We start from the raw sequence: 14,128 nt of genomic DNA, 5'->3' as shown, positions 1-14,128 counted from the left end.
ACCTACCTTTATGGTGCGTTATATTATTTATTTATCAACTAATACTTCTATGTTTAATATTATAATCATTATGTTTGATGTTATTCGCTTTGATATCTCGTTAATCTAATGATAATTTGACGTAACACTTTAGTAACACCTTGATTGGATTTATATCTTGTTTCCTATTCTACTCGTAATTTACTTACAAGTATCAATAAAGAATAAATAAATGATCAGTATACTATACTACAATAGTTACAGCAGTTATCAACTCCCCCTATGAGTCGAATCCAGTTTTTAAAATTATAATTTTATACACAACTAGCTTTTGCCCGCGGCTCCGCCCGCGTTATAAAGTTTTTCGGGCTAAAGTTTTCCGTTATAAAAGTCACGCTATATATTTTCCCGGGAGCCTATGTTCTTCCCAGGGTCTCAAACTGTCTCCATGCCAAATTTTATCCTAATACGTTGGGTAGTTCTTGAGTTTAACACGTTCGGGCAGACCGATGCAGCGGGGGACTTTGTTTTATGATATATTTTTGTAGAACTTTTTAAGAGGAACAATCCCGTCATACATTATTGTTGCATAACTTTAACCGTTTACGCAGCGCACGCAACAGAAGCTCTCAAAACTAATAAATTGTCCCCGTTTTTGCATCATGTTTCATTACTGTTCCGCTCCTATTGGTCATAGCGTGACGATATATAACCTATAGCACTCCAGGAACAAAGGGCTATCCAACACAAAAATATATTTTTTCAGTTCGAACCGGTAGTTCCTGAGATTAGCGATTACTGCTCCGCTCCTATTGGGCATAGCGTGATGATATATATATAGCCTATAGCATTCCAGGAACAAAGGGCTATCCAACACAAAAAGAATTATTCAGTTCAAACTCCTAGTTTCTGAGATTAGCCATTACTGCTCCGCTCCTATTGGTCATAGCGTGATGATATATAGCCTATAGCACTTCACGAACAAAGGGCTATCCAAAACAAAATGAATTTTTAAGTTCGAACCGGTAGTTCCTGAGATTAGCCATTACTGCTCTGCTCCTATTGGGTATAGCGTGATGATATATAGCCTATAGCACTCCACGAACAAAAGGCTATCCAACGCAAAAAGAATTTTTCGGTTTGGACCGGTAGTTCCTGAGATTAGCCATTACTGCTCCGCTCCTATTGGGTATAGCGTGATGATATATAGCCTATAGCACTCCACGAACAAAGGGCTATCCAACGCAAAAAGAATTTTTCAGTTTGGACCGGTAGTTCCTGAGATTAGCCATTACTGCTCCGCTCCTATTGGGTATAGCGTGATGATATATAGCCTATAGCACTCCACGAACAAAGGGCTATCCAACGCAAAAAGAATTTTTCAGTTTGGACCGGTAGTTCCTGAGATTAGGCATTACTGCTCCGCTCCTATTGGGTATAGCGTGATGATATATAGCCTATAGCACTCCACGAACATAGGGCTATCCAACGCAAAAAGAATTTTTCAGTTTGGACCGGTAGTTCCTGAGATTAGCGCGTTCAAACAAACAAACAAACAAACAAACTCTTCAGCTTTATATAATAGTATAGATTAACGAAATGAGCAAGTTCCTCTCCTGTCCAAAAACAGTAGCAAATCGGAACTTTGAATTACATAACTCCATATTGTACTGCACACCACTCGTTATCCTGAAACTATAAATGTCACGCGGGACCATTTGAGTCTATCTTCATCACATATTAAAGGGCTGGAGATATATATAATTATTTAAAATCGACGTGGTCATCATTAATTATAACTTTAGTTAATTAACAAGCTATAATTAATAGTTATTTATAGCAATATGGCGCATAATGTCACACTCTTTGGCCTTTAAAGTCTTTGCTGATAAAACGTGTGAAATAGACATTTAAGGCCGTGTATACACGGTGTAATATAGAATTAATACTATATTTTAACAATGGCTTTAAGTCACGGATGAAACAGTGATGTAGCAGATGATGAGCAGGCTGTAAAACGAGAGGCTACGGTTTCAAATCCATGATTGTCTTTGAGTTTTGTAAGGTCGATTGTCCCTCGTAATTTATATTTCGGATGACCTAAGACTTCAGTTTGTATTGCGTCAGGAACTATGTATTAATCTGGATCTATGGATGACTATTACAGTATGTTTATTTGTTTTATTAGTATTTAATTAAAATTAAATAAAGCAATTGTAATTAGGCAGCTGTGTCGTTTAACACCAAGCGAGCGATTCAATCTTCTCATTATTGGACTCAGGATTGTATACAGTTCAATTTTGTACATTTCTTTCATACTTCTCTATTTTCTTTCATTGTCAATCCTCGGAGCCTTCTCTAAATCTCAAATATCATCGGCCAGATCATTCATAACTTATGTGCATACATAATGTGGTGTCTGAATTGATGACGAGGCGTGTTTAGCGCTCGTGTCACTCTGTAGGTGAGTGCCCATCACTCAGATTGGCACCGGACATGGCTCTCCAGGCTTTGGGTAAAATTGATTTTAAAGGAAAAGTACGGGGAAAGTAACCAAATCAGTAAATGGGAAAGATTTCCGACCCCATGATGACCCAAAATTCAAAAGCAATCTAGTTGATTTATAAGCAAGTATGACATACTCGAAAATATTTTTTCCTTATTTTCTTCAGTTCTTTCAGTTCTTTCTTTTAGGAAAGCGGCTTTCCTATCCTCTTAACGGATAATTAAAAAAACCCTCCTTTATCTCGCTAACTCCGTACAAACTGTCACAAGTCCGTGCAAACTCAAACGGTTGGCCGTCCTACGAAACTTAGATCTAGATTCTAGGTTCAAGTGACACTCCTGGCCATTGGCGTCGCGCCAACCGCTGTGCATTTCTCGACTGGCTTAGCCGCAATACTAGGTTCTCCAGTTCTTAAATAGTTAATAATCGCCGTTCGGAATTACAATTTGTTTGCAATGTAGAGGGTTTAGTTAATGTTGTCCTTGTTTATTACAATTTGTTTTTGGAAAATTTGGATTTTTGGAGAAACTTGTACTCGTATATTATTGATACAAGAGATTATTTTAAAAGCTACTCTACTTTCTTTTGCAAATTAACCATAGTGTTTATGATAGCTATCCAGCTTATATCTAGTCGTATATAAAATATACCCCAGCATGGAGCCCTTCTCCCATATCTCATTGATTTTTAAAGATAGGCCAGGCGTCTTCAATTCACACTCACACTTCAGTGGATACTGTCTTGGATGATAAGTTCACTTCCCGAGCTCCATAAAAAGTGAACTTTGGCGTTCATAACTCTGATGAAATATGACTCGTTCAATATTTTACCAGACGAGCGTGCAATATCGCTCAGTGTTTGCTGTGTAATGAGAGGATTGGAGTCGTTCACCCGAATGTCTAGGTGGGCGGTGAGCGACCTGGTATTCAGAATATTCCGTAGATTTGTATCTATGTGCCTTGGTTTACGTTTCAAATATGTTTTGAATACTTTGTCGTATTTTATACGTTTCTTAGAGCAGCAGGGTTCAGTTGACAATGTATTAAATAGTCTAATGGAACTCTGTTGCCTCAAGGCGACACTTTGTCTGGTTAAATGTATGAGATCTTATATTCCCATTTCGGCTGGGTGTTTATCTTCACGAAATGTACTCACAAATCCTGTATCATTTATATAAAAAGATATTTATTCATTTGGGAAACAAACAAGACACAACAAACAGAATTAAAAGACGTAAAAGAGAAATTATTTGGAAAGCTAGTAGATTATTTGTTTATAATTTTGATAAAATGTTGGTGATCGCACTGTTAACTAACATTAGTATTTGTGTTCTCCGATGTACTAAATTCAATTATGAACACTTTATAATCGTGTCCAAAGTTAATTTTCTCGCCACGTTTCTTCTAAACTTTGCTAAAGATCTAATTTCGCAGGATTTTACCTCTATAAACACTAAACATATGTCTAAGTATTTCTATGCGAAAATAGCCACCGAACAGCAGTATTTTTTCTTGTGTTCACGGAATCTGCAGGCGGACGTCTGTGTCTATGTTAACTGGCCTTGATCCAGATGCCTCTGCTAATATTGGCAACAGCGCATAATGTATTTAATGCAGTTTCCATCAAAATCGACAACCGTGATAGATTGGAAAAATTACATGAATTTTAATGTTGGAAGTATTTTCAGCGTTGACAATAGTTTGAACTTTGAAGTGTTTTTTAATATCAATAATCGGGATTGAAAACCCAATAGCATTATTTTTTCCTATCTTAAATGTAGAAGAATATTTCTCGTGGTGTATGCTATTTGTAACATGAACACTTCTATTTAAAATTGCCTTTGTGTAACTTTGTATCTAATTTAGAGGTATCACGGAGATAAGTAGTTTTTACGGAATTTTTAAACGAATATATAACGCTTTATTATTTTGATCTAAAGAAAAAAATATTTAAATATCATCTTGATTGCCAATATACCACAACCAATATGTTTCAATATCTTTCTTATACATCTGTCAAGCTAACCACGGCCATTGTTTAGACAAGGTCGTAAAAAACAAAAATACCGTAAAAACCAATTGTAGCGACATCGAAGGGATCATTGAATCTGGACGCTATATCCGATAGTCGTTATAATCGATACACTTTTTATATCCATTCATTTAAAAAGACCTTCAATCGTTATAACCGATGTGTCGCTATAACCGGAGTCGTTATAACCGATTTCTACTGTATTTCAAAATAAATCCTTTTCAACGGTATTTACAGACGTCTGGTTATTTTAATCGAATGACGTCACGGCCTGGCAAACAATTTCAATTGTTATTAAATTACAATAACACTGAGACTATTTCATTTTCCTCTTGTGCTTGAATAGGTATAAACGAATACAAATATGATAAATGCATTTTACTATATTTGTACTACGTGGTGCTTGTGGTTCCGCTTTAAGTACTTTTCTTAGAAAGTTTATTGTATCGAAATGAAACTATTTTTTCGTTTTATCGCGGTTTTTTTGTTTATTATAATTTGCTCCCGATATTTCAAAGACTGCAGTCTTCATGGTCACGGGGCAGACGTGTTGGTAGTAAGTCTTAATAGTCCGAAAAGTAAACTTTACAATATCTACTTACATTTTAAAAATGAATATATGTATTATCACTCTCAAGATTGTTTCCTTCTTAAAAGTTTGCTATATTAAAACACGGATGCGGCTAATTTTAACATTTTGTTTGTTACAGTCGTTAATCTTAATTTCAATTATGTCATCCCTCCGAAGTGAGAAACAAGTTGTGACTTGTACAGATCCTAGATATAATAAAGTCTAGCTCTTGCAGGCCTGAAACGACTTTAATATATTACTTACAATACGAAAGAAAAGAATTCGAAGTATTCAAATATATAATTTAATTAAACACACGAAGTATTTTACATAATACGCTTTGTCGTATCACAAATAGCACGTTCTCAGCTGTGAGTGACACGTGAAAAAACATGCGAAACGGCGCAGTTTTGACGCGGAACACTGACACACTTGGCAGTTTCGGGTGCGCACGCGCATCGCGAAAATAACGCCGCGAGGCTCTCCCATGCGTTGACATTGACCGTCGTAAACATTCGGGGAATGTCGGCGTTGCTCGGAATTGAAGAAAAACTGGTTAATTGTATGACGAAATAATGTATTGTTTTTATATTTTTTTGTGTGGGATTTTATTGTGGAATTATTGCCAGAGGCCCGAATTCTCCCGTGTGTGAATCGGTTAGAAATTATTTGAGATTATGGATGCAGTAGTCGATACACTTGTTATCAATGCACCGAGTAGCCGAAAATCCACAACGCGTTGACACAAATTCGCCAGCGCTTATCATGTTTTTCTCGGTACGTTATCTCGTCACATCTCGCGTTTATCTCATTGTGTGCACAATCGGTCGCGCTAGCCGCTAGTCGATTCCTTCGGATTACTTATCTGACGTCTTCGCCTTTAGATTTGTGTGTTATTTTGTGGAAGATTGGCTGGTTTGGATTACGCGTATTCTAAGAGTTGGAATTGGATGTCTAAGGTAGTACCGTCATTTAATCTAAGTAAATAAAGCATATAATAAGAAAAAAATATAGGTATATTAAAATTTGTTTTTAAATATATCTATTTAGGTACGTCACACTGAAGCAAATTACAATAGAGAAATTTGAATTTAAATACATTTGTTTACATTAATCAATCGTTCCCTGAATAAGATATAGTACGTTACTCGACCTGCCATATACTACATCTGTTTTGTCATCTTCAACCGCTCTAATAGCTTGCGGAATATTAGAATTTATCCGTAGATAAATAATCTCATGTGTAATCGACCGCATTGTACGTTTCTATCGGATTACAATAGATTATCTACTTACAATGTGTGTGATTTTTAGCGGGCTAAACATAATCCTAATAACGTTTAGATATGACCATTTATATTGAGAAATTTGCTTAAAATTGCTTCTCCATGAATGTGACTAGCAGTGGAAAAGAATCCATATAACCCAATTCCTATCGAGTTCCTGTTTTGTAGAATTTAATCATAATTAGAAAGATTCAAAGGCGGTATTTATGCATATTAGTAAATACATTTTGTGTCGGGTTCCCTTTAAGAAAATTTCACCTTCCGCCACTGCTGTGTGGTTAATTTATTGAAATGTGATATATGATGTGTTTTTATTACAGAATTTCATATTATTAAACAATAGTCATTCGTAACTTGCATCAAATCTAATATTATTAATTATTTATAATTAAATTGCTGAAATCCATGCTAGTAATGTAACACTGAAGATCTCCCGTTATCATTGCCCTAAGATAAATATTCGTAAAATTTGTTATCTTTATATTTTACATATCTCTCGATTTATGCATCAGCCTAAATTCGTCCACTGTGGAGCAACGTCTTTTTCAGGTTGCGCAAATGTTTCGTTCCATTGTATTCCTATTTATGATTTATTTTTAGAAACAATTTGCCATTTTGATTCAATAAGTTCATTGTAGTTTTACTCACAAAAATTAAAACCGTAATATGAATATTATTATGTGTATTCATTACTCGCATATTTATGACCATTAATTTTCCGTGTAGCACCAATAACATGAACTGGGTATCAACATTTAACATTAACAACCAATCGCTTCATAATAAAATTTCAAAACGTTGCAGGTGGAGGAACGCAAACGCGCGATATGGGAGGCGTCGATATCGCGCCGCGAGGCGTTGCTGCAACGCGAACGCGACCGCGCAGAGAGACTGGAGCGCGCGCGCGCCGCACGCTCGTCGCCGCGGCCCGCGTTCGCGTTTGGTTCGTCCACGCCGCGGCTGCTAGACCCGCTCGACTCGGCCGGCTTCTTCTGGGCCGCGCGCAGGTGTGTAACGCGCAACGTAACGTGTAACGTTACTTGCAACATCATTTTTATGTTTAAATTAAATGTAGAAACTGGTAAACGCTATAATACAAATTGTTTTAAAACCCAGCTGAGTTTTTGATGCTCAGTATTATTTTTTTTATTTTACCAGCAGTAGAGACACACTTTAATGAAAGCATTTCCCTGTTTTGATATAGAGAGTGAATAGATTATGCCTTTTTTAAGTTTACGTTTAGTCATCTTTTGTTTCGCTTCGCTTTTTGAGTTCAGTCTACACCACACGAGGTGACGGGTGCAAGGGTTCCCCCGGTTTTTAACAGAACTGTCTCGTGATTTTTATTTCTTTTTCCATGTGCTAATTTGTTTTTTTTTATTTTCCTACCACCAGTACCAACCCCATAGATCAGATGAACTATTTTGATTCACTGTAAGCACCTTTTTTCTTTTTTTTTCTGTTTTTGTTTCCGTTTGTGTCTTGTTTGGGACTAATTTTTGTGTTGTATTGCGTATGACTAATTTGTTTTGTTTCTTTATGTGTATGAAGGGTAAAGTATGAAAAGTATTGTAGTTTTGTGATTTTACATGTACTTGCTTGCAATGTTACACCAGTTTGCTTGGCTTCAAATGTCATTCATGTATGTATGTAGTCTGTATTAAGTAATTGAAGTTATAGATTTTTTTTATGTGTAAATTATTTACTTATATATTGGATATGTTGATATGACAGCTAGTAATTATAAATAGCATGTATGAGCCACATTTTTGAATAGCATCATCTAAATCGTTTTAAAGGTTTACATAATAATTAATCAAGTAATAAATATTCATAGAAATCCCAAGGGCACACACCTCTGACTTTTCTAAAATCATGTGTGAATTTATCGTTCGCTTTAACGGTGAAGGAAAACATTGTGAGGAAACCTGCATATCTGAGAAGTTCTCTATAGGAATTTCGAAGGTGTGTGAAGTCTACCAATCCGCACTAGGCCAGCGTGGTGGACTAAGGCCTTATCCCTCTCAGTAGTAGAGGAGGCCCGTGCTCAGCAGTGGGCAAGTATATAATACAGGGCTGATATTATTATTATTATTAAATATTCATAGCAGACATACCAATTACAATATTATTTTCTTTAGACACCAATAGTTAGAGCACTATTTTAGGATACACAGTTAATATTAATATTTTGAATCGATAGCCTATAAATAAATGCTTGAGTATTATTAATATTCTTGATATCGTTCATAATTGAAATCAAATAGCGCGTTTTTTTTTCATAGGTTCTTCTTGTTTGGTATTTCTATTGATGAATATAATCATATATTCCACCTATATTAATTAAATAAATTGAGATTACCTATAATTAAAATAGATCAATGTTTTTTTAATAATTTTTGTATTATATTTATTCATTTGAATGTCTTACATAATGGCATTAAAAATAATTACTACCTATAAACAACCGCATGTCATTTGTAAATATAAAAGTGCGAGTTTAATAAATAATTTTACAATACGTGAAACATTTTAAATTGTATATGCCTCCATGTTATTCAGTAATATTTTCCAACATAGAAACTCTTTTAAGTAATTAGTAATCTGTCCCTTATGTAGTACATAACTTAGCACTTAAAACATGTTAGCTGTAATGCGCTGTAGAATGGTACAAACGCGTGTCTTATTCGCTAATGTGAAAGCTCCATTATGTTGATAGAATACATTATAATTATAAATATATTTTTAGTCCTTTATATTAGAAATATTTTTGTTGCATGATTTTATATTTTACAAATATTTTCCCCTCTTTCTAAATTATTTTTAAGTGTTCTTTATGAACTTTTTTTATAATAACACGCATCGTTTTTTCAATCGTTATCATGACGTTTTGTTGCGCTTTGAGTGTAATCGTGTTTAAATTCAAAATTGAACTGTTAAAATACTATGTTGCATGTCAATTCAATGTTTGACATATTAATACCACCTATTGGAACACGCCAGCGATCAAGATCCTTCACTTCTACTAATATGCTTATCACTGAAATGAACAACGATACACACCAATCCTAACCACTCTTAAATATTTAAAAAAAAAAAACAAAACAAAAACACCCATAGTAAATTTCCTTCGACTCAGGAAAAACCAATTTGCGCTGTGAAAGCATGTCGTGTACACTCGCACAATGGTGGTTTTATTTTCGCACCATTGAACTCTGACACGCGGCCGTCTGGCGGGCCGGGAGGGAGGTCAGGTGGGGGGCACCGCGGCTATTTGGGTCACCGCCCACCGACCCGGCCCGATGCACCTCTGGTCGCATGCTAGCACAGGAATGCGATGCGGTCTTGATCTTGGGCTGATGGATAGGGTTGGCAGTTGCCTGTCGTGGTGCTTTCAATGGGGTAGATAGTATACAATAGGGTGCCGGACTTATTTTTGTTTTTTACTATTATCAAATATTTACATAATATAAATTACAACACAGAAGGAATTATTAAAATCCGGTAAAAAATCAACAAGTTATAAGTCTTTGAATTTCGGCGGAAGGGATAATTAACAAGAAACAGAAAAGAGACGAAATACCCACATGTGACGTCATCGGGAACTACGACACGTGCGAAAGAAAAAGTTGAAGCGATGTCCCCACATCGCGCCCCCTTCTGCACATTACAATATTTTAAATACGAATTACTCGCTCATTTTTTAACAAATTTTTATGCAGTTTTCGCAGGAGTGCTTCTTTTTCGTATTATTAACCATTACATATAGAATAATTTACAAAATCAAGCATAGGCCGGTCCCCTATTATACGTAGTTATGGTAACTTAAATTTAAGCGAATTTTACATAGAAATTAATCTGGTTTCGCGGATCACGGTTTGGTGTATTTTTTACGTTCTGTAGGCTTTCCAGACTTCCTGGTCATTCCTCAAGGAGCGGATTAACATGTCTGAAAAAGTTATACCTTCATTTTAAAATTAACAAAATCAATGAGATGGATTCTCAAATTGCCTAGAATTGGAATTTGTGATCTGGGGCACGAGTAACGTTAAATATCCTAATAAGTTATGCAAGGAAAATTAGAACTGATGACACTTCTGCCTATCCTCTTGTAGGTAAAAGTGTGAACTTATGTCTGTTACTGATCAGTCTGTCAATGCTGGTCTTGCCTGCCTCATTATAGCTGCACTTCTGACCTAATATCACGCGTGATTAAGACTTAATTAAACGACCCATTTCAAAAACAATTAAGAGAAACTGAATATTTATCTGTGCCAGTTTTAAACACTAGATTTATTTTTCATATTTCTAAATATTATGTATGAGTACAGTATGATAAATACGTATGAGGTAGCGGCGATAGCGTAGTTACTTGTGGAACGGATTGCCAAAATGAATGTCTACAGGTTCAAAACCCAGAGGCACACACCACAGATTTTTCTAAAATTATAAATTATTGCTTGCTTTACTTTACTATTAGCTTGACATCGTGAGAACCACTACGCAGCGATGAAACTAACAGTTGCTGAAACATAGAGCAACAAAACTTACAATCACTTTAGCAGTCGTCAGTTTCATTAGTTATCATTTCACTTGGAAGTGATAGCCTAGTTGGTTGTGGAACGGACTGCCGAGACGAATGCCCGCAGGTTCAAATCCAAAGGCACACACCTCTGACATCTTTAAAAATTATGTGCGTATCTTTGTGGATTATTGTTTGCTTTAACGGTGAAGGAAAACTTCCTGAAGAAACCTGCATACCTGAGAAATTCTCTAAAAGAATTTGGAGGGTGTGCGAAGTCTAGCAATCCGCACTAAGGCCTAAACCCTCTCAGTATTAGAGGAGGCCCGTGCCCAGCAGTGGGACAGTATTATTATATATCGACGGGTGCAAAGTAAAAAGAGTTATATACAAAACAGCTAGTTTTCAGGAGAGCGTATAATAAGAAAAAATGCTCCCATTTTGTTTATTTTAAACTAAATTTGTTTCAAAATTTCATTACCGCTTCATTATTTCATATGGCATCTACATGTATATTTATTTTTTAGTTAGTTACTGCAATAATAAAAAAATCTCAAAATTGTAGTTAACTTTTTTCACTTTGCACCCGTCGATACGAGTACAGTAAAACTAATAATGGTAAAGGTAGCTAGTGAAAGGTTGGCAGGTTAGCTAGGCTAGGGCTCATATCGTCCTCACCGGTGAGGATCGCGACGCATCAGTTTATTTCCCCTTACTTGCCCGAGCTGACTTCTTTGGTAACCTTGTGCTTTTTGTTAGTAATTTTAATCCTTATGTAAAATGACCGTAAATCGATTTAAATGTAATTTGGTAATATCTATTCTTATAACTTGTTTTGACGTATCATAAGTGCAACTTTGCTCGCCTACGTGATAAATAAAGTATTTTTATTTATAACCGAATGATATAATATTATGAAAAGTGATAACATCCAAATGTAAAACAATAAGTGATGATATAGAGCCATTTTGATGTTACTTTATTAAATTAAAAAATAATAAGTTACTCAAACCGTAGATGTAAAATATAAACATGTAAGTTTCGAACAAAATAAATATTAAAAGTAATTATAATTAAACCCTCATGCCACTACTACGAAATTTCGTCGCAGCAGGAATAGCCCATTAAGGAATACACTCAAGCGCACCATATTCGCACTAAACTACAAAATGACAAAAAAAATCAGAAAGTAACATTAGGATTTTTGGTGCAATGTTAACAGACCTAAAGACGAGTATCTAATTTCAGCATTATTATAAGCATAGATAGATAACGTTAAAATTGTTCCCGTCTAGTTGGTAACGAACATGTAAACATTCTAGACACGGCGTGTTCCACCACAATTAGTACATTTGTTATTTCAAAGCGACATTACCAAGGTGTCGTGTATTTTTGTAATGTGAAATGTTATGACGAAAGTCGTTCGCTTGATGGTCAGCACGATTGGCCAGAAAGTAGCAACTTCATCAAATTTTCGAATGGCATAGCAAGGATCTCTTTAACCGACTTTAATAAAGATGGTTCTCAATTCAAGGTGGTATATAATTTTTTGTTCTTAACCTCTGAACTCGGTAATTTATTATTCGATTTTGAAAATTGTTTTATTTGTCGAAATACTTCCAGATTGGTCCCATAGATATTTCTTTTTTTAAAACCGGTTCGGTAGTTTGGTTTTTATACTTTAATAACTGAAATAAATATGTCGTCCAAGTAAAGGAAATTGCGAATTTTGCTTTCCTGTGACATTTTTTATAACTGTATACTGGGACGAGAAAGCCGCTCGCATAAACGCCAATGATTTTCGAAAAGTTGATACGCCAACCTAAAAAACGAAAAAAACATACATATTCTTGACTTTGACATATGGAAGTGATGACCTATTCAAAGCAATACGAACAAAAAAGGAGCTAGGACGTATTATCTATGTATCTATCTACTCATGACATTTACGTGTAGTGTCTACAAACTTCCCAAATGCGACGATTTCGAATCTTCAGGTTGCGCGTGCTAATGCTACCACTCCTTTTACGGGATGTCATTATCAAGTCCCAATTACTCCCATTCAGCAACATATTAAAGAAACTCTGCGAGTAGTAGCAGAGGCGGGCCCGTTGTGTTTGCCGCCCCAAGGAACCAGGCAAGACGCTATCCGGCGCCTCGGGCGAAATGTTTCATCACATCTCTTTTTTTCCTGCGACCTTTTTATTTATTTTTCAGCTCTCAAATGTATGTCCATGGCGCGAATTTTCACAACATCCCCCCTCTCCCTCCCAATTATGCAATGCCATCACATGCGTGACAGTATTTGTCCCATTTCTAAGACACTATGTGCAATAATAAATAATAATATCAGCCCTGTATTATATACTTGCCCACTGCTGAGCACGGGCCTCCTCTACTACTGAGAGGGATTAGGCCTTAGTCCACCACGCTGGCCTAGTGCGGATTGGTCGACTTCACACACCTTCGAAATTCCTATAGAGAACTTCTCAGATGTGCAGGTTTCCTCACAAATGTTTTAAAAAAAGTCAGAGGTGTGTGCCCTTGGGATTTGAACCTGCGGACATTCGTCTTAGCAGTCCGTTCCACTCCCAACTAGGCTATCGACGCTTAATGTATGCAATGCCTAACGGTTAATAATTGTAAACACCCTTTAAACCAACACAACAGTGCTGTTTGTTTAGATAGACAAAGCAGTGTCATGCGCTAACGAAATAATGTCACAATTATTACATAATGAATGTAAAATGGAATATCGTCCGCAATGGGTGCGGTATTGCGTGAAAAACTTATCATTGGAGTATTTATATGTAATAAAATTCTAACGAGGTGATGTCTATGCATTATAGATATTGAAGGAAAATGTATACGGGTGTGTTTGCAACAAGAAGCTAAAACAGGTTATAGAATTGTTGGAAAACTAACAGGGGAATTTAATTAGCAAGAGAAGCTAATACAAGCGTTTTCAGATATTTTTTGTCTTTATGTTTGTACACGCGTCACGCTAAAACTAGTGCATGGAATTGAATGCAGTTTTCACCATTACATTACTAGAGGTCGAACTTAAAATATAGATTATAGGTTTCATTTTATTCTGGCAAAATATAAAGCGTAATTTATATCTCGGAACAACTTTGTCACACGGGCAGAGGCGCGTGCAAAATCTAGTATGAAATAACTATAATGGTTGCACATTACTATATTCTTAATTCATGTTATAAAAAAATTCTTCT

General features: G+C 35.8%; 1 protein-coding gene across 1 annotated transcript in view; it reads left to right on the top strand.

Annotated features, from left to right (window-relative positions):
• Positions 1–14,128, top strand: part of LOC115455984 (ensconsin) — a 96,178-nt gene that overhangs the window by 55,030 nt on the left and 27,020 nt on the right. The window contains 2 exon segments of the mRNA XM_037447444.1: positions 7,178–7,380; positions 7,769–7,807. Of these exon segments, the coding sequence (XP_037303341.1) occupies positions 7,178–7,380; positions 7,769–7,807 (242 nt within the window).

This window comes from Manduca sexta, chromosome 6 (assembly GCF_014839805.1).
Source record: "Manduca sexta isolate Smith_Timp_Sample1 chromosome 6, JHU_Msex_v1.0, whole genome shotgun sequence".
In the NCBI taxonomy this organism is placed as follows: domain Eukaryota; kingdom Metazoa; phylum Arthropoda; class Insecta; order Lepidoptera; family Sphingidae; genus Manduca; species Manduca sexta.
The sequence above is the reverse complement of the archived record's forward strand: the minus strand, read 5'-3'. Positions and strand labels throughout refer to the sequence as shown.